The 23,999-nt window shown below is 52.2% G+C and overlaps 10 protein-coding genes and 1 non-coding gene across 11 annotated transcripts; 4 read left to right on the forward strand and 7 right to left on the reverse strand.

The window, feature by feature from the left end:
- Positions 1 to 234: 234 nt before the first annotated feature.
- Positions 235 to 1,010, reverse strand: BO66DRAFT_321079 (CSN8/PSMD8/EIF3K family protein; the record flags this gene model as incomplete). The annotated part of the gene is made up of 3 exons (XM_025643703.1): positions 235 to 506; positions 575 to 756; positions 814 to 1,010. The coding sequence occupies 3 exons, from the start codon at positions 1,008 to 1,010 to the stop codon at positions 235 to 237; spliced, it is 651 nt and encodes a 216-aa protein (XP_025504649.1).
- A 272-nt stretch (positions 1,011 to 1,282) lies between these two features.
- On the forward strand, positions 1,283 to 4,157 carry BO66DRAFT_391273 (dolichyl-diphosphooligosaccharide--protein glycosyltransferase subunit STT3). Its single transcript, XM_025647217.1, has 5 exons — positions 1,283 to 1,516; positions 1,588 to 1,611; positions 1,749 to 1,829; positions 1,933 to 3,655; positions 3,706 to 4,157. Exons 1-5 carry the CDS (start codon positions 1,387 to 1,389, stop codon positions 3,974 to 3,976), a joined length of 2,229 nt encoding a protein of 742 aa, XP_025504650.1. The 5' UTR covers positions 1,283 to 1,386; the 3' UTR covers positions 3,977 to 4,157.
- A 558-nt stretch (positions 4,158 to 4,715) lies between these two features.
- On the reverse strand, positions 4,716 to 5,199 carry BO66DRAFT_437783 (uncharacterized protein; the record flags this gene model as incomplete). Its single annotated transcript, XM_025651016.1, has 3 exons — positions 4,716 to 4,804; positions 4,900 to 5,024; positions 5,186 to 5,199. The coding sequence occupies 3 exons, from the start codon at positions 5,197 to 5,199 to the stop codon at positions 4,716 to 4,718; spliced, it is 228 nt and encodes a 75-aa protein (XP_025504651.1).
- A 668-nt stretch (positions 5,200 to 5,867) lies between these two features.
- BO66DRAFT_372683 (RNA-processing protein PTA1) lies at positions 5,868 to 9,071 on the forward strand. The gene is made up of 8 exons (XM_025645507.1): positions 5,868 to 6,529; positions 6,680 to 6,845; positions 6,917 to 7,047; positions 7,106 to 7,309; positions 7,361 to 7,709; positions 7,759 to 8,600; positions 8,652 to 8,722; positions 8,781 to 9,071. Exons 1-8 carry the CDS (start codon positions 6,192 to 6,194, stop codon positions 8,921 to 8,923), a joined length of 2,244 nt encoding a protein of 747 aa, XP_025504652.1. The 5' UTR covers positions 5,868 to 6,191; the 3' UTR covers positions 8,924 to 9,071.
- Positions 9,072 to 9,184: 113 nt separating this feature from the next.
- Positions 9,185 to 9,292, forward strand: BO66DRAFT_t138. The gene has a single exon. It is a non-coding gene; the product is annotated as a tRNA-Met (tRNA).
- Positions 9,293 to 10,446: 1,154 nt separating this feature from the next.
- BO66DRAFT_391276 (uncharacterized protein) lies at positions 10,447 to 10,697 on the reverse strand. The gene has a single exon (XM_025647218.1). It carries the CDS (start codon positions 10,681 to 10,683, stop codon positions 10,525 to 10,527), a length of 159 nt encoding a protein of 52 aa, XP_025504653.1. The 5' UTR covers positions 10,684 to 10,697; the 3' UTR covers positions 10,447 to 10,524.
- A 1,349-nt stretch (positions 10,698 to 12,046) lies between these two features.
- On the reverse strand, positions 12,047 to 13,020 carry BO66DRAFT_73023 (GPI anchored serine-threonine rich family protein). Its single transcript, XM_025653540.1, has 2 exons — positions 12,700 to 13,020; positions 12,047 to 12,645 (listed from the first exon to the last, which is right to left on the reverse strand). The coding sequence occupies exons 1-2, from the start codon at positions 12,905 to 12,907 to the stop codon at positions 12,173 to 12,175; spliced, it is 681 nt and encodes a 226-aa protein (XP_025504654.1). The 5' UTR covers positions 12,908 to 13,020; the 3' UTR covers positions 12,047 to 12,172.
- A 2,300-nt stretch (positions 13,021 to 15,320) lies between these two features.
- Positions 15,321 to 17,799, reverse strand: BO66DRAFT_391278 (CCCH zinc finger protein; the record flags this gene model as incomplete). The annotated part of the gene is made up of 1 exon (XM_025647219.1): positions 15,321 to 17,799. A coding segment is annotated over exon 1 (2,092 nt), but the record flags the coding sequence as incomplete, so codon positions are not given.
- A 233-nt stretch (positions 17,800 to 18,032) lies between these two features.
- On the forward strand, positions 18,033 to 19,668 carry BO66DRAFT_391279 (DNA-directed RNA polymerase III subunit RPC25). Its single transcript, XM_025647220.1, has 7 exons — positions 18,033 to 18,287; positions 18,376 to 18,474; positions 18,559 to 18,655; positions 18,712 to 18,798; positions 18,904 to 18,967; positions 19,072 to 19,252; positions 19,335 to 19,668. Exons 1-7 carry the CDS (start codon positions 18,276 to 18,278, stop codon positions 19,377 to 19,379), a joined length of 585 nt encoding a protein of 194 aa, XP_025504656.1. The 5' UTR covers positions 18,033 to 18,275; the 3' UTR covers positions 19,380 to 19,668.
- A 453-nt stretch (positions 19,669 to 20,121) lies between these two features.
- Positions 20,122 to 21,440, reverse strand: BO66DRAFT_437788 (uncharacterized protein; the record flags this gene model as incomplete). Its single annotated transcript, XM_025651017.1, has 3 exons — positions 20,122 to 20,898; positions 20,959 to 21,202; positions 21,277 to 21,440. 3 exons carry the CDS (start codon positions 21,438 to 21,440, stop codon positions 20,122 to 20,124), a joined length of 1,185 nt encoding a protein of 394 aa, XP_025504657.1.
- Positions 21,441 to 22,522: 1,082 nt separating this feature from the next.
- BO66DRAFT_391281 (uncharacterized protein) lies at positions 22,523 to 23,977 on the reverse strand. The gene is made up of 2 exons (XM_025647221.1): positions 23,281 to 23,977; positions 22,523 to 23,179 (listed from the first exon to the last, which is right to left on the reverse strand). The coding sequence occupies exons 1-2, from the start codon at positions 23,626 to 23,628 to the stop codon at positions 22,655 to 22,657; spliced, it is 873 nt and encodes a 290-aa protein (XP_025504658.1). The 5' UTR covers positions 23,629 to 23,977; the 3' UTR covers positions 22,523 to 22,654.
- Positions 23,978 to 23,999: the final 22 nt, after the last annotated feature.

The raw sequence follows: 23,999 nt of genomic DNA on the forward strand, positions 1-23,999 counted from the left end.
CATTGCTGATCCTTCCGTACTGCTTGCGTACCCCTGCATGACTTCCTGCCCTTGCGCGTGGTGCCGCTCTGGGGGGGCATTCAAAGGCCGTTTATGGTACTTCATAGGACGCTTGCTAGAAGACCATTGTTCTGCACGTTTGTCTCTTATATTCCAGCCTTTAGTCTTCATTAGAGGGTATTATCGTTATGGTCTCATTCGTGAGGAATCGATCCCCTGGTGATCCGCAGGGTTTCAACCACGACGACTGCCAATCAAGGCCATTATTTCACTTAGATCGTTATACAGCTGGTCATCTTGCTGAGAGTCATCAACGACAGTGTTGGGGTGTAGTAGTCTGGTTTGTTCGTCCTGGGTCCATCCATGAGCCATGAGCTTTCCTATCGTGGCTGGGTCTCCTCGCTCTGTGGCCGCGGGGTCGAGACCGAGGTAGCTTGCAGCTGTTGCAGGTCTGATTGTTTCATATGCCCTGCTTACTTCTCGCAACGTCTTTTCCTGGAAATATGCTTCAAGCATGTGAGCAAGAGCATTCGGAGAAGACTATTAAATGTTCTGGTAAAGTATCGTCACTTACTGTCATAAATCTGTACTATCGGCTTCAGTGTATCAGGCCATGGCAACTCTCTCAATATCGTGTAGACGGACTCATGTTTGTGCTGCCAAATTGCCCGCAGTAATGCCACGCAGTTTTGCAGGGAGTCGTCTGTCTGTAAAAGGTCTTGTGGCATTCGCTTCGTCAGAAAGCGGGCTTCGTAACTGATAGATATGTGAGAATTCTGACAAGTGATCGATGATCGGCATCGAAGTGCTTACATTTGATCTGTCAGTAGATGAGACAAGAAGTAAGCGGCATAGAATTGGCTCAGAAGCTCTGCCTGTCTGTTATCTTGAAAGGAGAGGAGATATGCTTCTTCCTCGTATGGGGAGAGTATGTCGAAGAGCTTGGACGGTGTAGCGGCCGATGAAATCGCTGCAGCAAGCTGCTCTTGCGAAAGTGGCGGGTTGTTCATTCTTGACAACTCGATTCCGTGACACTACGACCCTCGCAGCAGATCAAGACCGGTGGTGTAGGGGAGTAGAAGCGGGATCGTCAGTATGGCTGGCTGGCTGGCTGGCTGGCTGGCTGGCTGGCTGGCTGGCAATGATAATGATGCGGTGCGGGGACAATCGGAGGTTCCCCAAAACCGCAACGGGCGGCTTGCGACTTACGTACCTGGCGTGCCAAGACCCCAGAAGAGACCACCTTGCGAAGCTCCAGTCTCGACTCCATCTCCCCCGGTCTCTCTCCCTTTCAACTTCGCTCTCAACGAACCGCCTAGGCAGGACGAGAGTCACTCGCTTATCACTTTTCCCAATTGGAAATTTGATTTTTACTTCCTGGCCATTATGGCCGAATCACCCCTCAATGTCCTTCTAAAGGGTAACACCGGCAGGAACACTCGCGGTCTACTGCGGATTATCATTCTGGGAACTATTGCCGCTGCCGCTGTGTCCAGTCGATTGTTCAGTGTTATTCGTATGAACCACCAGCTCTATTGGCACCGATTTAACCGATACGATTGAAGTTGCTAACTGCCTCTACGTCAGGCTTTGAAAGTATTATTCACGAATGTACGTTGCTCCCACACCGACCGACCTATTGAAGTATTACCCGACATTCACCTTGAGCTCACTCCGCGGCCCGCGATTGCACATCATATCCGGCTCCATCGCCTTGGAATTGACGCTGATATGGCCTTGCCTACTAGTCGATCCTTGGTTCAATTTCAGGGCAACCAAATACTTGGTTCAACATGGCTTCTACAGCTTCTGGGACTGGTTTGACGACAGTAAGTTGCTTCATCGCCAGCAATGACCGTTGTTCCAAGAGAATGCAATGGCGAAGTCCTTGGACAAGCAATCCTCAATTCTGACCACCGTCGAACTTTCTAGGAACCTGGCACCCTCTGGGACGTGTTACGGGCGGTACACTATATCCCGGCCTGATGGTGACCAGCGGCGTGATCTACCACATTCTGCGGTTCCTGACCATCCCCGTTGACATCCGTAACATTTGTGTCTTGCTTGCTCCTGGATTTTCGGGCTTGACTGCTTTGGCGATGTACTTCCTTACTTGTGAGATGTCCACATCGCCATCTGCCGGTCTGCTTGCGGCTGCTTTCATGGGCATCGTCCCTGGCTATATCTCTCGTTCGGTTGCTGGCAGCTATGACAACGAGGCCATCGCCATTTTCTTGCTCGTCTTCACCTTCTTCCTGTGGATCAAGGCTGTCAAAAATGGCTCTATCATGTGGGGTGCATTGACTGCCCTGTTCTACGGCTACATGGTGTCGGCTTGGGGAGGGTATGTTTTCATCACCAACTTGATTCCTCTGCACGTCTTCGTTCTCCTTTGCATGGGTAGATACAGCTCGCGCATCTATATCAGTTACACCACCTGGTATGCTTTGGGCACTTTGGCAAGCATGCAAATTCCTTTCGTTGGATTCTTGCCCATCCGGAACAGTGACCACATGTCTGCTCTCGGTATCTTCGGCTTGCTTCAACTGGTGGCATTTGCCGACTTCGTGCGAGGCTTTATTCCGGGCAAGCATTTCCAGAGACTCCTGACTACCATGATCATTGTCGTTTTCGGCGCTGCATTTGTGGGACTTGTTGTCCTCACTGTCTCTGGAGTCATTGCTCCCTGGAGTGGTCGCTTCTACTCGCTGTGGGATACTGGTTACGCAAAGATTCATATCCCTATCATCGCATCGGTCTCGGAGCACCAGCCTACCGCCTGGCCAGCATTCTTTTTCGATCTCAACTTCTTGATTTGGCTTTTTCCAGCCGGTGTCTACATGTGCTTCCGTGATCTCAAGGACGAGCACGTCTTCGTCATCATCTACTCCGTTCTTGCCAGTTACTTTGCTGGTGTCATGGTTCGTCTGATGCTGACGCTGACCCCTATCGTCTGTGTCGCTGCTGCCCTGGCTCTTTCCACTATTCTTGATACCTACGTTCTTGCCAGCCCAGGCCCCAATCCCAAGGCAAAGGCTGTTGAGGACACCTCATCGGAGCCCCTCCGTTCTGCAAGAAAGCCGGACGTTGGAGTCACATCCTACCTCTCGAAGCTGGTGGTGACATCGTCCGCGATTATTTATCTTCTCCTGTTCGTCGCGCACTGCACCTGGGTCACTTCCAACGCCTACTCTTCCCCATCCGTGGTTCTGGCCAGCCGGATGCCGGATGGAAGCCAGCACATCATCGACGACTACCGTGAGGCCTACTACTGGCTCCGCCAGAACACTCCGCACAATGCCAAGGTCATGTCCTGGTGGGATTATGGCTATCAAATCGGTGGTATGGCTGACCGCCCCACTCTCGTTGACAACAACACCTGGAACAACACCCACATTGCCACCGTTGGAAAGGCGATGAGCTCCCGGGAGGAGGTCAGCTACCCCATTCTTCGGCAGCACGATGTCGACTACGTCCTGGTGGTTTTCGGTGGATTGCTGGGCTACTCCGGTGATGATATCAACAAGTTCCTGTGGATGGTTCGTATCGCCGAAGGTATTTGGCCCGATGAGGTCAAGGAGCGTGACTTCTTCACTGCTCGCGGTGAATACCGTGTAGATGATCAAGCCACACCTACCATGCGCAACAGCTTGATGTAAGGATATCCTTCTCTGGGATTGGGAGCAAACACTAACGATGAGCTAGGTACAAAATGTCCTATTACAACTACCACACCATGTTCCAGGGCGGTCAGGCCGTGGACCGTGTCCGTGGTGCGAAGCTCCCGGCGGAGGGACCCCAGCTGTCCACCCTCGAGGAGGCCTTCACCAGTGAGAACTGGATCATTCGTATTTACAAGGTCAAGGATTTGGACAACTTGAACCGAGACCACAGCAACGCAGTCGCATTTGACCGCGGCCACAAGCGCAAGCGTGCGACCAAGAAGAAGGGCCCTCGTGTTCTGAGAACCGAGTAGGGGAGAGTTGTTGCTTGTTGTTCATGTAGCAGATAGAGTATCCGGGACGATGAAAGTGATCCCTTGTGTACTAGATGTTTCATCATAACCTGTATTTGATCGACATAAGCCAAACTAGCTGTGCAGCTTCACTTCATCATAGTGTGGAGCCGCTGGGTTGTATAAAAAAGCCTACATCATTGTTACCTGCTGAGCAAGAGCGCAGACGGAAACACCGATTCAGGATTGGATAATATACACATGAAACCTATCTCGTAAAACAGAAGCTAAACTTTGAGGGGGAATAAATGAGCAGAGATGAGTGTCAATGACAAGCGGGAAAGATTTGCGGAAGCACTCCTGCTGTTTGAACGTATCACTTGGGGGCCTGTCACTTGATCTGCGGTATATCGAATAATCTTGAACTTGATCTGACAGCTGGCCGGGCTTCAATCGCTTGCGGTTATCCGTGGAGTCGAGTCGTACCAGTAGTGCGAGGGATATACACCATCTTCCGGCGGGCAACCAGGCTTCGGTGTATATGTATATGAGTCCATTGAAATTAGGCGAAGCCCATCCAGGCACAGCCAACCCGGGCCCGGATGATGATAGCCCCACGCGTAGAGGAAGATGACCATACAACTCCACGACCCCACGCTCCGTTATTTCTTCTCTGCGACGATAGCACCCAACAGTTCAAGCGATTGCGATCAATTGCATTCAAGCAGGAGAAGAGGAAGGGATGTCTATGAACTTCCGTCTATTGCTTCTGCTGGGGCTTGGCGGGGGTCTCGGGGACCTTGACGTCGGAGAACTCATCCTGGCCGACGGCGCGGATGGTGTAGGCATCTGTTGGGATTGGGAGGTTGATGGTTAGCTCCAGCTCCTGGGAGATCGATGGGAGACTGGTGCAAACACGAGGGAGGACCTGTGGATGAACATACAGACACCAATGGTGAATCCGACGAGGCACAGGCCGGTAATGGCGTTCTTGACGAGGTAGGGCCGGCGGGCACGCAGGAGGGCGGCTCCGGCGCGGTAGTCCTTGCCGTAGTAGGTGGAGTTAAAGCTGTAAGCGGCATCAATCGGTGTCAGTATGTTCTAATTGTGCTCTCATGAAGCGGTTTCGTGAATTCGCGGCGAGACGGTGGCATGATTGCCGGGGTTGGGTTGAGTTGACTGTCGCATTTGGAAGAGAGGGAATGGCGGGGGGGGGAAGGGAGAACATACATTCCAGAGGCCATTTTGACAAGAGTGCTTCGATCTCGAGTTATCACCGGATGGATCTGGGTTGGAAGGGTATGAAGGAAAGAGGAACGAGAGACGATCCGATCGTTAAAGGCCGAAAGATTGGATGACAGTCTGGATTCCTCCAGAAATTGGATGGGATGCCGCCGGGCTTGGCGTTCCTGGCCGGTCGGACCAGTTGTCCGTCGCTGCGGGGAGATACACTACTACAGAAGACAATTATGTCGGTGGGGTTTGATTTGATTTGAATATTAATTATATGAGCAGGGCTCACTGTGCTTGGATTCCCATACTGACCGTCTATATCCGTGAAGTACCGGCGTATGTTGGGTATGACTTCCATCAATGCTATATTGTATATTGTGCTAACAATATATAGTACGATTGGCTGCCTCGCCTCTTATAGTGCGTCAATTGGCCTTCGTGATCAAGTCTGACTGCATGACCTGACAGGTCATATGTGACCCTCAAGCATTATTTTCACAGCAGCCCCCGAAAGACATAGAACAGAATGTTTATTTTGCAGCCAGTGCACGTTATCATTGTATGATGTGATGATTGCCAGCTGCCATGAGCGGGAGGCATGGCACGTGACTGGGAGGAGCATGACTTTGCCTGGCTTTGTCTGGGTCTCGGCTTCTTCATACAATCAATCCAGTTCCGCGTTTAACCTCCTCTCCTCTCCTCTCCTCGTTTCCCCCCCTCCACCGCCATCCACCTTTGATCTCGCCAGCAATTCATCTCTCCAATCGACCCGGGATCTCTTGCATACGTCTCTCTCAGCGAACGTTTCCGACATTCTCCACGCCTCGTATGTGTCTCGGGGACAAATAGTCGTCGCGGCCGTGTTATAAGCTCCGTGCCTTGGCACCTAACTTCCCTGCGTAGACAGCTTTGACCGGTGACAATCAGCATTGAATCTGCAAACCCCGCCTCGCTCGCCCGTCTTCTGCCAGGCCGTTATCACCGGCCGCTGAACGGAGTCGTAATGGCTCAATCGGCCGATCACCTCGTCGATCAGATCGCGCAGCTTAATGCTGCCCGCAATCTCGTTCTGGGCGATGCCGCCTTCTACCCCCAGATTGTGAACGGTGTTCTTCCTATAATCGGATCGCGTGCGCGACTAGAACTGCGGAGATGGGGCGCGGAGTTTCTGGCCGAAACATTTTCTAGCCCGGCGCTGGCCTCGACACAGAAGGAGCAGCTGGCCGCCAACGTCCTACAGGCGCAGCGCGAGATACTGGAGTTACCGGAAGGAGATCCCTTGGTCCTGAAACATATAGTGCAGAGTGCTGCCAGTCTGTATCCGTTGGTGTTTAGGCATATGTAGGTCACCGGCGTTTGCTTCTTGTTCACTGCCCCGAGACCTCCCTTCCTGGAAAAAAAAAAAGCCTTCGTAGACGCTCGCATGAAGCAGACGTGATGCCTAAATTGTCTTTCTTGTTGGGCGCAACCACTAACACTTCAATGCTGCAGTATAAACCATCCGCGAGATGGAGCCATGTGGGAGAATATGACCGCTATCAAACAGGGTATCCTGCGGCGATGGGACTCCTTTCCTTCGCAGGTCAAGATCTGTTGCATCAAGTTCGTTCAACGCGTGGTTCAAGTGCAGACCCATGGACCGATTGCGGACCCTAGAGTACGTACACAGGATCCGGTCAGAGGTGTTTTGTGCGATCTGAAGTTAATGGTTGTTCCTTTATTGCCTAGCGACCTGACCAGAACGAAACCTCCTTGGCTATCGTGTCTCGCAATCATCCCGTTTTGTCACTTCCTAACCTCGAGGCAGAAGCCTCTGGACTTCTGGATAGACTTCTGTCTGCTCTGCAGGAAGAATCGAGGTACTTTCTCTTGACCGAGAACTGGGAACTTCTGGGAATGTTGCTAATGTCTCCGTAGCGATCCCATCCTCGTGAACGCAACACTGAACTGCCTGGCAGTTCTCATCCGCAGTCGGCAGTCCATCGGCAACAAAATCATCAATGCGATCATGAATTTCTTCCCTGCGAGACAAGTACGCCCACCCATAACTCCCGCTATCCGGGTCGGAGTCAAATCGATGGAAAGAACCGCCAGGGCCGTTCTCGAACATATAATGAAGAGGTGAGACAAGGATGTACAGTCAACCTGTACTATGTGCTGAAGACTGTCTAGGAATGCCAACCATCCATTCTTTCGTAAGATGGAACAGCACGTCGATCGGCTGAAGAACTCACGCCTCGAGATCGTCGACGACGCAACAAGGAAACGTGGACCACCTGCCGAACCCACGGACGGGCTTGACAAAACGAAACGAACGAAACTTGACGCAGAGACGCCGCCCTTGGTCAAAATTCCGCCACTTCCTCCTGGCCCAACCAGTTACTCGCAGCTCTTTACCCTGACGGAGGATGCTGAAGCTTCACGCTTTGATGTCAAGCAACTACCTCCAGATCTCCTTGTCAACATCGTCGTTCCCATTCTCGCTCGAGTGGATCAGTCGGCGTTGACCCAGTCTATCGATGTAGGTCAAGACGTCAGGACGCAGAAGCAATATACTGACCCGGCAATAGGCCATTCGCATGCGCTACGAGACAATTCAGAAGAGACAGGCCGTGCAGGCTCCGGCGGCGGCAGCGGCAGCGGCTGCCGACGACGACGACGATTACGAGCCAGAGTACCAACCTATGGACGTTGCAGAACCGGCGCGCGAGCAGGCGGATGCTGTGGCGGCCGAAGTAGCAGAAATTCAGCCAGATCTTGTCTCATTGGGACCGTTCGTCTTACCTCAGCCCCCTCCGCTATCAGAGGCCGAGGCTGCAGACGTTGGACGCAGTGCTGTCGGGAGAGTATTCGGTATGCTAGCGTCTAGTGCAGTCGCCTCGAATCCGGCGAAGGGAAAGAATCAGCAGCAGCCGGGATTTGCTCGATTGGCCGGTAGCACCTTCGATCGAGACGCCTGGGTCACTCTACTCACCCGACTCGCCACAAGAGCTCCAGCAGGCCTGGAAACGGGGACAGGGAAATTCGGACAAGATGCATCGAGTCGAGGCAAGGCAACGATCTCTAATACAATCCGGGAGACTCTATATCGGTACATCTTGGAGGACTTCCGGGGCCGGGTGAATGTGGGCATCATGTGGTTGAACGAAGAGTGGTACAATGACCGGGTACAGATGCAGTTCACTGCCTCGCAGCGGAGGCCAGAGGACGAGGAAGCTACTGTGCCGCTGTTCTATGACCACTGGGTCTTGAGACTCTTGGATGGGTTCTTGCCATATATCGATTCACGAGACACCAAGATCTTCATCCGCTTCTTGAGTGAGATTCCGGAGGTGACAATACCCATCACACAGCGGGTCGCTAGTCTTGCCAAGGACCCCGAGCGTGTCAATCTATGTGTTCAATCACTACTGTAGGTCAACTGCTGGGAAACTCGGCGACCCTTTATGCTGACCGTCACCAGGTATCTAATTATGTTTCGACCACCGGCCCGCGAGATATGTCTCAATGCCTTGGAGCATGTATACGAGACCTGTACGTTCCGTGTTCTTCGCTACCTGTTCGTCGTTTAAGCTAATTTGTCTTAACGCAGATGAGGAATCACGCCCCGCTGCTGGCAAGGTGCTGGCCAAATGGCGCCCCAAGGCAGCGCAGCCACAGCAAGAACAGCAAACGACACTGGCGAGTCGCGGTGCCACATCAGGGAACAGCGCGGCTCCTGTTGGTAGTGCTTGAGACACTTGATAGAACCTGTACAGCTTATGGATCATCCCGTTGCTCGAAGGAAGCTTAACCTGGACTTTCCGGAATGGATTATCACATTGTGCCAATAGACGATCTCTCAATCATGTAATTTACAACCTTTAATTTAGTGCCTGTAGTTGGTGTCAATTGTCCGCCGCGGGATGCAAGCCTATTGCAAGTAAGAGATCTTTCCGTGGCGGGAGCAAGATGTCTGTATATAAGCATCAATGACATGACGCTTTCCAACGAGTTGTCTCGATGGTGTAGTTGGTTATCACGTGGGTCTCATACGCAGTATGACATGGAAGCTTCAACTTCCTTGATATCCCAAGGCCGGGAGTTCGAACCTCCCTCGGGACATTTCTTTTGGCACTTCCTTCTACCTTCCTGGAAGGAATTGGCCACTATTTTTGTTGATTCGGGGGTCAACTCGCTCCCTATGAGGAGGAAGATGCATGGGCAATGCAAAAGGTTAGGCAAATCTGCTGTTTCAGGTCGTGGTGATCAAATTGTGTGGTCATACTTCCTCGCAGGTCTGATCACATTCTGCCTACATCATCTTATCCTATTTATTTTCCTTTACAATGTGCTGGACAATTCGATCCACCTTTTTGACAGGAATCCCATTGTTCTTCCTGTGTACTAGGACAGCCCAGCTTCCACCATCCATGCTCATACACACGGTAAGTAGTCAATATAAGAACCGTTACCAACCCGCAACCTATCATAAGTTACAAAGCACAAGAACCAAAAATGCGACAAAGTGTCTCCCTAGTAACACGCCGCGCTCACTCTCCATCCCTTTTCGTTGTCCTAACCCCAGGCTCCTAGACCACCTGTCTCGAACGCACCGCCCACTACGTAGTGCTCAATCGACCGAGTCTCCCTCGTGCATCCACAGACCACAGTATGCAAAAGGACACCGGCAAAGCTAAACGGGATACTTTCCCTGTCTGCATCGACCCTACAAGGAAGAACAAGCTCTTCTTTTCTTTCTGTCTTTTTTTTCTTTCTCAATCTCGCATCTGCATACCCATCCACACCAGCGAAAAGCAATGGCACAAACCCACCCACCTGCAATACTGCCAAACCATGAGAAACGGTATTCAAACCGTACCTCCGTTCCTCGCCAACCACGCCCCCCCACCAGCCAGCAAACCGAAGGCGCCATCATATGCAAGAAACACCCCCCCCATGCGCACGATAGTATGGTTAACTAGAGTCCAAGAGTAGCATTGCCCACCTAAGGTAGCAACTAAGTTCGTAGTTAGTTCGACAAACCACGAACAACCCCAGTAAACTAGAACTAATTTAACCAGACCTAAGCCCGTGTAACCGAGCTAAGCTTTCAACAATGGGACCGGTCTCGGCATTCATAGTGCTAGATGCGTAGGTAGGTAGGTAGGTAGGCAGGTAGGTAGGTACATAGTAGGTAGGTAGCGTGGGGGCGATCTGAAGGCCGTCGGCAATGTCATTCATAATCCATCTCTTATTAGAGGGATCCGATCCACCCCCTTTGCCCTAGGGATCGAACCACTATACGGAGTAGAGCCTGCTGATTGTAACCGAGCATCTCTTAGCAGCGCCCATGGTCATGCTCGGTCAGAACGGTAGGTGGATCTTGCTCTTCCAGGGAGACGTCCACGGATCCCCTTGTGCTTGAAGCCGACCAGTAAGTCAATCAGCGTAGAACCATAACCCCAGTCCGACGGACGAACGCATGAGCAACGACTAGTAAATTCAAGTAACATTTGGAAGGAAAGTGACCTCAGAGGAAATGAGATGAACCTAAAAGGCTAGCGGCGGACTTTCGGGCAAAAAGGAGAACGACTAGATGGAGGAACGAGCTGGATTCAGTTAGAATGGGGTGTATATAAGTCAGGGGGGGCCCGGGGGGAATGATGGCCTCGGAGATAGATACCAGTTCCACACAGAAGAGGTGGGCTCAGCCTCGAGTCCTCGCTCGCTCGCTTTCTCCACCAGTTCAATCCTCCCCCCCCAAAAGCTTGAGTTCTGTTGCTTGCTGCTGCCTCCCATATCCGAATCATCAATAGCTAACTACGTACTCGATGATAAATCACATCCATCGTGCGAGGAAAGTCACCAACCACCGTGACCGTGTCAAGAGGTAAAATTACATACCGTAAGTCCGTACCGCTGCGATACCCACCTTGCCTACGGAGTCGAAACAAATACGGTATGTCAAAATACCTTACACTCACAGAGCTGACCTCGAGAGGCTCAGTTTTTTTTTTCCTCCCCTCCGGGCCCGAGAGCGCTTTAATTTCCGGTTCGAGGCCCACCAACCATTCAGATGGAAGAACCCGAGCGTCTTAACGGTCTGATTTGTTTACTCTCTACTCGAGTATAATAATAGTAGTCAATTATTGAAATGATTTACCCTCCAGGCGTCCACCAATGGAACTAGGCGTAGTACACTGACTGAGTAATTGCTTCTGTTGGGCGCTGGTCCTGGAGGCTCCGTTCTATTCTCTTTATCATCCTATTGTTCAATCATTTCTTTGTTTCCTCTTGCCGTCTGCCAATTTCCCTTCTAGGTTCCTTCTTGTGGGGGGTGGGATAGGTGAAATCCGTACGGAGCTCCGTAGTTAACTGCTGGTGCTGGTGCTGGTGGCCCCACCCCGCCTAGGGTCAGCTTACATACACTATAGCATGTACTATATAGCAACTAGACTGGCATTGTGATGCTTGGTTGCCTACCATGCGGGGATTGGTGGACTGTCGGCAGGCGACGCAGGTACACCGCATGCCCCGGCAGGTTGCGGCACGACGCCGTTACCGAGGTATCCTGCCTGTCACCCACATTCCTGCAAACGCCTCCCCGGGGATCATCCCTCGTGACAGCTGCCTCTCGAACGTGCTCATCTTGAAGAAGACCGGTGTCATTCATTACAGTATCCATATCTACATCCTCGTACCATACAAATCGACGTTCAAAACCATTAGCTCCGCCCAACCGGAGTATAACAGTGGAGTGATAATTGTAAAATGAAAATACCACAGCATCGTCCCATATTAAGAGAGGTTCGCTGACTCGAGAATTGCTTGACAATGACATCGTGCAGTGGAGGAAAAGTTGTGAGGTAGAAAAACAGGGGTGTGAGAAGTGAAGATGGTCGAAGCGTGAAAGAAGGCGCTCAAAAACTATGTACTAGAAGCGAAAAAGAGTAATGTATAAGTCAACCATGATCGATAATGGTTCTCGTTCTCGGCCGCCCTCTAGACCAGAGCGATAGCGGCAACAATCAACGCAAGCATGCCAGTGGACGCCCGGTTGACCACGCCGGCGTTGGCGGGGGCAAAGGTGCTAGAGGCAGTGGCAGAGGTGGTGCCCGAAGTGCTGGACGAGCCAGAGGAAGAAGACGCGGTGGAAGTCTTGGAGGCAGTCGCAGCGGTGGAGTTAGAACCCGAAGAAGTAGAAGAGACGGCGCCAGTGCTGGTCACAGTCGACAGAGTGGTGGCGGTGCCAGTGGTCTTCTCGCTGGAAGAAGAGGAAGTGGTCGAGGAGCTGGAAGTCGTCGACTTGACCGTCGAGGTGGACACAACGCCGGTGACACCGGCGACGGAGAAGCGGGGAGTGTAGTTGATGTCATCCGTGTCCTCATCATTGATGATCTCGATCGCGTAATCGGATCTGCTGACCAGGCTGGCGGAAGGAGTCCAGGTAAAGCTACCGGAGTTGGCAATGCCCGCTACAGGGAGTCAGTACTTGATAGTAAACGATTGGTGCGGCCGCAAATACTCACCGGCAAGGCTGTCACCGTCGGAGGTGGTGAAGACGGCGCCCCACTGGAGTCTCAGGCTGACGGTTCCATTGGAGTTGGCATCCCAAGTCAGAGTAGTCGGGGATCCGGCCGTGAAGGTGTAGCCACCCTCGGGAACGTTGAAGGGGTTGCTGGCCGCATTGGCGAGAGTAGCAATGGCGCCGAGCGCAAGGCAGAGCATAGAACGCATCTTGATAAGTGTATACGGGCGAGGGATTAAGATAGACAATGGAATCTGATATAATCCGAAAGGGATATTTTATCGATGCAAGTCCGAAGGATGAGATGGGAGGAATTGGGGGATAAAGAGTGAAAGTGAGTGAGATGCGACTTGGGAGTCAGACGGTCAGAAAAGAGTGAACCGGGTGAGTAGTAGACACGAGCTGATGAACGGAGGAGGGAAGCAAGAACTTGGCTGTCGCACAAGAAGGGAAGGAAGGAAGGAAGGGAGAGAAAAGGAAGAAAGAAAAGAAAGGAAGGAAAAGGAGGAGAGAGAGAAAGGCCAAGGACTAATAAACAGATCCGATCAACGCAGCAAAGCAATTGACAGCCAGGCAAAGCACGAGTAGTTTGGGACTGTGTTTGTCGACCTGATTTTAGCGTACCGGACCACCTCCTACAAAACTAGCCTGCATTGGGTGTCCTCAAGTCTCCATGAGTCCCCAAGTCCCCAGTCTTTGCCCCCCTCCGGTCCGTGGCGATGAAAGTGGAAAGTCAAATCATCAATAGATCGAGAGTCCGCCATGGTTTGTTGCAGTTCTCTTGTCCCTATTGAGCTTAGATACTCCCCCTAAGAATAGTACTAAGAAAACCCTGAGCTACCACGGAATCACGACTCACTATCCGTACGATACAGTATGTAGATTCATGAAGGAAAATGTTGATAGAACCCCCTCAGTCAGAAGATTGGGATCTAGACTGAGATTGTTGTGGTTCTGTCCTACCAAGTCTGCTTTCTCAGCAATGGACCCTATTCCGTCCCGTAGAGTGAGTGAGTCTCGAGTCTAGAGTCTGGACACTAGGAGGAGTGGACCCCTCGTCGTTAAGTCACCGTTGATTTGATCAGTTTACGTAGTGGATGTAAGATTAAAAAACATCATTTTGATTTTTTGGAACCCTCGGTGAGTCTCCACTCCACGCGCAAGGTTTGTTAGTTAGTAGCCGCTTGCCCACCGTCCCCATCCCATTGGGCGGTGCCTGGTACCTTACTTTTGGGTACGATACGGTACCGTGACCGGCAAGGGTACGGAATCAACGCTGGTTCGGAGGGTTCTAAGGGTGCTCGGGCGGAATTTCCGAACTGAAATCGCCATCTCAGCTGCCAGGTGCAGTGGTGGACTGGCTGGAATGTGGCCTTCCATGATGCTTCCGTGGTTCGCATTGGTTGCACACACATGGCTGTGACTTATTTTGAGCGAATGGTGATGGATGTCAACTTCAGTAGGGTATCTTATCTTACATACCGAGTAGAAATATCTGAACCATAGCCGATCTTGTCATCGATATATTAAAAAAAAGGGTCAAAGCAGTCTAACCTAAGAAGCCTGGCCCTCGACAGCCCTCGATTAAGAGTGAGACATGATCGAGACTCTGATCCCATCTCATCGCAATGCGTTAGGTTGACCTGACTTACTTTCGACCTCAGCTCGATAGTAGGTTGCAGACAGTCTACAGTCAGGGAGTCCTGTAGGTAGTACTGTACAATCCTGGGCTCCTCAAGATGAGTCGCATTGCAAAGGTAGATCAGCCACCTGGCAGCTCCAGCAACGATTCGCCCGTCCCTCCCGTCCACTTCCATCGCACCCGAAATTGGTAAAGGATCGTCTGCACGAATCCCACCTCCCGAGTGCCCGCCCGTCTTTTTAACGCTCGTACCAAACTAACCAACTTGCCTGCCCGCACCAGTCTCCTCTCATTAAAAAGGCAGATGATGATGATGATGATGATGATGATGATGATGATGATGATGATGATGATGATGATGATGATATCCGAAGTAACTCCCTTCCTGAAAGGAGGGCCCCCCTCCCTCCGTGCTCAACGCCCGCGACGTCTGATCCGCTTTCCCTCCCTTTTCCGGGACGCTCTCCCGCCAAAAAAGCAGGTCTCCTCGCCCACTGGGCACTGACAATGACAACCATCCCAACAGACACAGACAGGTCTTATGCGTCCGAGCATCGCATCTCGTATCGAGCTTGCAAGTACGAAGGCATACAAAGGAGGACTCCGTATAGCCTTTACCCAGGAAAGCCACATGGCTATTTTCGGGAGCGGAGGGATAGGAGAAGAGAGAATCTACCTTCGTCCTTTTCCATTTCCCACCACCGCGGGCGCGCAGTTCGGAGTGTCCGAGTGGGTCAGTCATTGCAAGGACAGGTACAGTATGGAGGATGTACGGTAGGGCAACTCCAACCTACTAGCGAAGAGCCCGGAGGGTGCTCCGTTAAGAAGATCTAGCCGACTCAGTGGGGAAAACCCGCGAAGAGCAGCTGCTGGACTTGGCGGGATGGTGTCGGGCGTCATGCTCCCCCGTACCGGGCATAGCAAGTGTGGTCTACCAATTGTTTTTTGTATAGTAAACATGAGAAGTGTGTATGAATGTATGTATATCGCATTACCGCTGCAATGGCGCTGGAAATAACGTCTAACTATAAGTCATGCAGTCATCTTCATCTATGCCGTCGTGAGAGTAGCAACGGCATCGGCCCCCTGTCCGGGAGCTGTACTCGCGGACACCACTGCCACCTCCTCATCCTCCTGGCGCTCCTCATTTCCGGGCGCAGCTTTTACCTCCTCGGCTAGAGATGTCGCGCCGTTGCTGTCATCTGGCTCCTTCGGTGTATCGAGCATGCCGTTCTCTCCAAGCCAAACAATTGCCTCCATCACCTTACGGTCATCCTCGGTTTTTTGACGATCCAAAAGCTGATGATTGTGCCTGTTAGTTGGGATGTGCGGGACTTGGGAGCCCGACAAAGAACACTTACCGCTTGAAGAAGTCCCTTTCGTCCCTTTTGCTCCGCGTGTTTTGTTTTGGCTCCTCGCTCGGGCTGTTCATGCGAGAACTTGCACCGATTCCCATTCAAACAACGACCATTACGGGCAAAATGCCGGCATACCTTCTTCTTCGGTTCGCGAGCCGGGGGTGGCACTCGCTCCGGCCCTTCGCGTTTGGATGTGGCTTCCTCAGGTGCAGCATCATCGTCGCTCTCATCAGAACCCTCAGAAGATGATTCAGATCCGCTGGAAGATGTCCAGTCACTGCTATCAGAGTCGTCTAGGGACGATACGCTGGCTCCGTCGTCGACCTGAATTCCCGCAACCTGTGCGTTTGCATCATTTGCAGGAACCTGCTCCGCAGCTGGGGCACCCGCTGGTAGCGTAGTGGGCTCGGGTGGCTTGATCAGAAGATCCGGGGCAGTTTCTCTTGGGGCAACAGGCTGAGCCTGATCGGCGGATGTGCTTGTTGAACTCTTTTGGAGTTCCTCCACCTTCATACGGGCCCTCTCAGCATCGGCTTCAGCTTTAGCGACCCGCTTTTCTTCTCTAATCAATTTTCGCCGCAGCTTGTCCGCTTTGAGCTTGGCCTTCGCAGCAATATCGACAGGATCATTAGGATCCTTCTGCCCGTCCTTTTGGCCCTGCTGCTCGCGCCCTTTCTGGTTCTTTGAATCCTTCTGCGGGGCTTTCTGCTCCTGTCGCTGCAACCTCCTCTGCCGCAACGCCTCTCGGGCCTTCTTAGTCTCCTCCATGGCTTTCTTCTTCTCTTCGACTCTCGCCTGGGTTGGAAAGCGCTTCTTCCGTTCTTCGATCCACGCTTTGATGTCCTCAGGCGACTGTAACGTCGAAGTCCGTCCCCTGTAGGTAAATTGCAGAGGCGCAGAAGCGCTCACTGCCCCAGTTCCTCTTTCGGCGGCCAGCCGTGCCTCCTCATCCACGTCGTCTTCCTCTTCACTAGACTCATGCTCTTCCGTTTTCGGCGTCAAACCAAGTTGGTTATGCTTTCTCTTCTTCTTCTTTGGCTTTCGAGCGGCGTCAGCCGTTGGAGGTGGTTTGGAGGGCAGCAGAGGGTTTCCAAAACTAGGGACCGGTGGTGGTGCCGCAACTCGAGGCACACTTGTCTGAGGTGAGCGCCCAAAAGCCGACTTATGGTCCCGTTTATTGCCGTGGTTCCTTTGCTTATCTGGTTGGACATTGTGATGGTTGTGGTTGAAGGCGCGTCCACCTCGCTGGTGCCCGCGTTGCCCTCCGGAAAAGCCTCCCGTCGATCCCAAATTGTCAAATCCCCAGCGCATAGGCGGTCCCATGAGTGGGGGCTGGACCGTTTGCGCAGCATGGTTGTGAGAAGGTACGGTGGGAGGGTATGTAGGAGCAGGTTGTGCAGCGGCCACAGGGTAGTTCTGTTGGGTTTGAGACGGAGTAGGAACGTGTGCTCCGGGCGCTGGGACGTACGATTGGGGCGGGTTGAAGGATGGTGCAGCTGTAGTACGATGCTGGAAATTGGGCGACCGCGTAGGCGCGAACTGGGGAGTCGGAGTTGCTCGTGGAGTGGGAGCGAGAGGCTGAGGCGTGTATCCCGCGTAATTCATCGGTGTGTAGCCGCCGACAGACCCAGAACCGGTGGCCGCGACAGTCGCAGGCGAATATCCCCGATTGGCATTCATATCGGGTGCCATGTAATGGCTGCCGCCACGTCCACCCCCTCCACCGCCGCCACGGTGATGGTTTCCGTAGCCTCCTCTCCCCCGACCTCGATGGTGTGCACCGGGGGCGCGCCCGCCGCGTTGTTGACCGTCATAGCCCGGATTGTACTGTGCTGCATAGGGAGCAGCGTTGTGTCCATGGTGGTGTTGCTGTTGCGGATGCGGGTGCTGCTGGTGTGGCGGCTGGTGCGGCTGGTGCTGGTGCGGGTGCTGTTGCTGGGAGGAAGGGGGAGGAGGGGGAGGCGGAGGAAAAGAGAACCCCTGAGGATTGTTGTTCATGGTGAGAAGGCCTCGATCGATCTTCCAAAGGTGATAGAGACAGCCAGCATGCACGCCATTCTCTTTTTCTCGGATCTAAGAGCGGCGGCGAGGTCGAGCTCGGCGCTACTTCTTATAACAAAATGGGAGGCGACGGCGGATGGGACCTTTCGCTGCAACTGCCGCCGAGATTCTTCCGTTCCGAAGGACGCTTCAAGTTGCAAATGAGTCACGTGATAGAATCTCGGCCCCGGAGGAGGCGGCGGTTTGCCCTCAGGCAGAAAATTCAGGCCGATCTGCCGCCTGCCAATGGTGGGAATTGCATCTTATCGCATGCAGCTAATCAATCGGATATTGTTTGAGTCGTGATCTTTACATGCCCTGACATGGCGTCGGAGGGGTGAATCTGTTTAGTTTCATGAGAAGAATCTGATAACGACCTGCAAAAACGGGATATGGAACTGTGTCCCATCATCCTCTGAGGTTCTGACTTGTTCTCGTGTCTTGTATCCCTACCTAAATTATTACTCGATTGGGACGAAAGAAAAAAAAATTCCCGGGCTCCGTCACCAACACGCCGTGTGCGCATCCTCGCCCAGCATGTTCATCCTTGTCAGTCTCCTTGAAACCCATATGCTCTCCTTAGCTGCAGTAACTGTGCTTGACCTAAATGTAACATCGACTGACCGGGTTTTCACAGACCACTGTCTCCGATCTCATCCAGATCTCCCCCGAGGATTTCTCGAAGTACAGCGCTGTGGCCCTCGAAGATAATATCAACGAGAAGTATGCCAATAAAGTAAGTTCACCCTTGCCAACCCCTACCCCGTCCCTCGAGTGTCCAAAGCATATATGCTACATGAACTCAAACCTCATGGGACAGGTGATCCAAAAAATCGGCCTGTGCATTGGGTTCTATGACCTGCTCGAGTCCTCGGACGGTCTTATCGGCCATGGAACCGGACTCGTCAATGTGAACGGTAAAGGCTCCTCTTCCTCAACATGCAGAAGCTCCCTTTCTGACCTCGGATGGCAGTAAAATTCCGACTCATCGTCTTCCGTCCCTTCAAGGGAGAGATCATGCTCGGAAAGATCTCGAGTGCTACTGAACACGGCATCAAAAGTGGGCTTTCCCCCCTCCCTCTCCGCCTCCTTTCGACTATAGCCCATGCTCTTCGCCTTGACGGCCCATTTCCACTTCTGACACATGGGCTTTTCTTCCTTCTAGTCGGTGTAGAATTCTTCAACGATATCCTCGTCCCTCCCGATCTCCTCCTCGACGGAGCCAGATTGTAAGTCCTCCCCCCTTGCCTTCTGCTTCCCTAATACCCAGCCCCCATCCTCTCTCTAGTAACATCCCCACCTCCCACCACATACTAACGTAAAGGACAAATAGCGACTACGCAGACCAAGTCTGGATCTGGGAGAATGAAGACGGCTCGACATTTTATTTCGATGTCGGAGAGGTCGTCCGTTTCCGCGTGGAGATGGAGGAGTGGCATGATCAGATCCCCAACGCCCCCGATCTAGGCGATGGCGCCGCCGTGATCGAACGGAAACCACCATATTCAATCATTGTACGTTTCACTTTTGACTCCCATCGATTTAAATCTGTGTGCCTCGTGGGGGATGGATTATCAGATACTAACGGCTAGGCAGGGTTCGATGCAAATGGCCGGCTTGGGACCCATATCTTGGTGGTGATCGAATGGATCCTTTTTCTTTCTTTCTTTCGTTCTTTCTATTGTAGAGTTACCATCTCCTGGTCGTGTTCATTCCTGGCGTATATGTTTGTTTGGCTACAGAAATCGATTTGGGGAAAATCTGATCAAGTGAGTCATCAAAGTGATGTGGGCGTGTGTAATTTTAGGAGGGGAGGGGGGCTTCTCTTTCTGGCTAGGTGTCTCAAAAGTTGCTTTCAGGCAGGAACATAATAGGCTATGTTGATTTGGCGCAGGCGCGATATATCAACTTCATACTGTTGTACGTCGATGTTTTGGTCCGACTTCCTGGCATACATGGTTGCTGAAACTGCTGCTTTAGGGTTCAATAGGCTGATCATTCACTGAAGAGGACCAATATATCATAAACATGGTTTACCTGAAGAGATTGTGATTGATGCTGAGATAGAATTTCTATGCGAGCATGGGATGCCGACCTAAGGGCCAGCTGCTCGGGAGTACGGAAACAAGCCTTGGGAATATCTTCAACAGGGCAAGCTTTATTCACATCTCAGAGATGAGGCGAGCCACTAACCCGCGGACAGTGGCCAGTGGAATTAATTTGAAAAATCTTTGGCGCAGCAAATATCATCACATTATTCATTACGAGCCTAGATAAGACCATCAATGCCAAGCTGCGAACCTACCAGAGGCGACAGCCATCGAACCGGGCATTGAGGGTGGACAAACACGCTAGTGGATTGAAAAAACCATGAGCCATCCATCTACGAAGCTGCCCACAGCGGGGTCACCCGTTTGACGTATTTCATAAACTTGAAGAACCCGACGGCATGTTCAACATTGCCATATGGATCAACCACCCGCTCCGGGAATGCGATACCAGCCCCATAAAGGCCTCGGACAATGCGCCCATCGGGATCATAAAAGCCACCTGAGACCGAGTCAAAGTCAGGCTCCAATGGACGGCCATTGACCGATAGCTCTGGGAGTGGGTCTCGCGTAAAGCCCACGGCTTGAACTATATGGGTGCATGATGGCAGGACCCGCTGGTATTGGGCTGATTCCTGGCCACCCCCGCAGTCTACCTTCGTGATGAAGCGGCCGGCGTCGGACTGGGGTAGTTTGTCATCCTCCAACTGCTGGCGAGCGAAATCAGCAGCATGACCCTTGAGTCCAGTATTATCTCGGAGGATCCAGCCATCCATAAACTCCGCGTAACGCAGCGGATGTCGCGTGAACCATTTGATGCGGAGTTCAGGATGGGAGCTGCGTGCCAAGTCTGCCAGGTTGAGTAGGGCTAGAATTGCACTGTGAGAGGCTCCTACCACGGCAATTTCCAAGGGCTTGTTGTGGGGAAGATGTGTGATTAGTTCACTAGGCTTCAGCACAAGATCAAGGTCCAGCCTTTCGATGTGGTGCCCGGTAATAGGGATCGAGACTTCCGTGGGGGATGACCCCGTGCAGAGAACGAGTCGGGGTGTCATCACATCAATCTCGTCTTGGGAATCTTGAAATTTGATTCGAACTGTCCAATCGGATGTCTACACACACAAAGTTAGCATTATGAGAGAAGCTTTACCAGGAGAACAGCGCGAACTGACCTGCTCGGAAAGATTGGCAGCTGTGACTGTACCCCGGCATGGCAGAACATTGTCCATCTTCGTGAGTCCGTCGGTGAGCGCACAGACCACATCCGCAGCATGATGTAGATGACAGGTCTTATCCTGGTCAAGCTTGGCCATAGTCGTAAAAGGATTAGGCATGCGGGTATCGGCAATAACGGATCTGAAGGGTTGAACGGCGGTAGCATAAGCTTGGAAAAACGACACCTTGGTGTTGCTGATGCTGTGGTGTCAGCGAGGATGCTCCCGGGCCACAGTTTCGATCGTAATTAGAGAGCCTGATCCGGATACACTCACCTGGGAACTTCGCGATACTTCCGATTGACTCGCCCTCCTTGAAAGTACGGATCAACCCAGGCTATCTTGCCACCAAGCCGCTTTTCTAGTAAACTTCCAACGACTGCCAAACCAGCAGGACCAGCTCCCACCACAACCGCGGCACATCTCTGAGGCTGTGCCATTCTGAGGACGGTTTCTGACTGTAGAGTCTCTCAGGCAACGAGATACCGTATCAAAGCTCCAAGTGTCCACTATGGAGAAAACCCACAGTATGTAGTATCCGAAGAGCAAGCTGAATATCTTCAGAGGAGAGGGCGAATGAGCAATTTAAGGTAAACGCTCAGGGCGATTGAAGAGGATTGCCGGAGTATTTCTCGGCGAAATGATCAAAACAGAACCCCTTCGGGGATAGACAAATAAGACTCATCATGGTCACTCTGGAAAGATACACAGATACCTTAGCAAGCCTGAGGAGGGCTGTTGTTGAGGGTTGCTCAGTCGGCGAATGAGGTCAATCGGCGATTGACCACGCAGGGTGCCCGAAGAGACCGACGGCAGGCGTCGACGGTGTCGACGGTGTCTGCGTCAACTCTCGGGCGAGATCACGCATCACACACCGTCCAGACAGTTCAGGCGGTGATGAACAGTCCGCTTACCGGCTCCTGCAGTGAGCCAGTGCAGCTCCTTGTTTGGGAGTTTGGGAGTCAGTCAACTGATCAATGGTTGAGGACGTTGCGCAACCAACGCGGCCTGCCCCACCGGAATTGCTGCTTCGCTTTCCGTCGGCTGCTGTCATGGCGTATTCTGGTATCCATTCTGTACACACGGGAATGCTGAGAGTGAAATAGTAAATAGTATTAGTGTTCAGGGAAAGGCAGCATGAACCCTCCCTAGATCGATTGATCGTCTCACATTTGCAAACTTTGTGTACCAACAAGAGTAAAAGCAACCAACGTTGCTGGCCTTGAGGAAGATCGCGACCTTATATTCAGGTGAGACTTAACAGAATGGGACGCTCGGCAGAATTGCGTGATTTTGTATAGGAATGAGGTGATCATCCCTCGTGCCTGATTTGGCAGGCCGCCACTAGTACTGTACTCCGTAACTTGTTAACCTTCTAGCCCCCGCGTCAGCGCCACGACCGCCGGCGGAAATCCGGGGTATGCTACTCCGTAGCTGCCTGGCACTAAATGATCATGTAGCTGAGAATGCTCTTCCTACTCACAGCAATCATCTTTGAGCCTAAAATTTATACACGATGATTATTTGCTGGCTACTTAACTATGCGATTGATCCATGCTGATGTTGCCGTGCTAGTTTATGACTATCATTTACCGTCCGAGACTGGCCCTTATCAAGCCACCTTAACTGGAACGAAAAGCTCGTTCCGGCCTAATCACACAGCCCAGAATACACGCACCATCACCCGCTCAACATGATTGATCCATCCCCCAAATCGAGCTCTCCCCCAGATCTGGATGGCATCACCCACTTCTAAGGCACGAACTTGACTACCATCTAAGGTTGCACGCCCACGACCCTGGCTGTTTTCGATGTCTTCTGCTTCACTGGAGTCGCTGGGGATGTTATCCAGATAATGCCAAGTGATACGATGTAGCTGGGTATTCTTGTCCGCCGTTCGGTTTGACTGTAGCTTATGAGGGCTCGGGAGTAGAAGAGGGTCGCCCGATTCGAAGTGAACCGGCTGCTGCTCCTGACTCGGCGCTTCATTTGGTGGAGGCGGCTTCTGGGCCGAGTGAATAATCTGGGTGTCGAACCATGTAAAAGACCCGTCGTACGGACCTTTATTGCGGGCACCGCCACCCCATCCCTGGTCATGGGCTGAGATGGTAAACATGATCTTGCGGCAAGGGTGAGCGGTTCGATGGGGAAGCACCTGGGGAGAGTCGGAACTTAATGTCTATGCGTTTTCATCAGTTCCGGTAGGTTTGAATCATTGTTGTAGCTTCCATTATTCGACTGGATGCGAGACCGGTGTCACTTGGGACGGTAAGGACATACCTCCACAGCATAGCACAGTGGCACGGTTGTTAACAGCACCTGGTCCTGATCCTTTCGGATAATCGTCTCTCCTTCCAGGCTAGACTCGCTGGTTGCCCAGTATTCGGCTGCATCCACGATCATGTCCACAAGCTCACAAGGAAACAGCTCCTCCGAGTCTCTCTTCCATTTCCAGATATGCTGCAGCAGGTATCGGACCTTCAACACGTCGTAGCAGCTAGGGTAGTATGCATCGTTATCGAATGCCTTGGCCTCTTCCTCCGATGAAGCGCCGGTCTCGTTGTCGTTACCCGAGGGGTTCGGAGGTCTTCGAATCCCTCGAAGTCGATGGACGAACGGAAGCATCATTGTGGGTAATATAAGTCGCTTGATATCAAGCAACTGACTGCAGTATGATAAGCGAATCGGTTGCGAGGGTGAATCTGTTAGGTACGAAGCTATGTCTCATCGAACCTAGAAGCGCATCGGACTGCTGGCCGTGAGTGAATGCCAGGCTGATCCACTTCTATTCAAAGACGAACAATAGGGCTTGAAGCGTCTCGGGCATTTGCTTGTGAGGCGCTTGAATATTCCTACTGCACCTCACGCGTGCCAGACGACAAGAGCGGGGATACGTCGCGTTTGTCCCACAAAAGAGGTCAAACTTGCGAAGTTGATTTTATGTGGAAAGGTTATCCTGATTTCTAGTTGAGACGGGGTAGTGACCGGATATTATAATG

This window comes from Aspergillus aculeatinus (genome assembly GCF_003184765.1).
Source record: "Aspergillus aculeatinus CBS 121060 unplaced genomic scaffold BO66scaffold_20, whole genome shotgun sequence".
Classification (NCBI taxonomy): Eukaryota; Fungi; Ascomycota; class Eurotiomycetes; order Eurotiales; family Aspergillaceae; genus Aspergillus; species Aspergillus aculeatinus.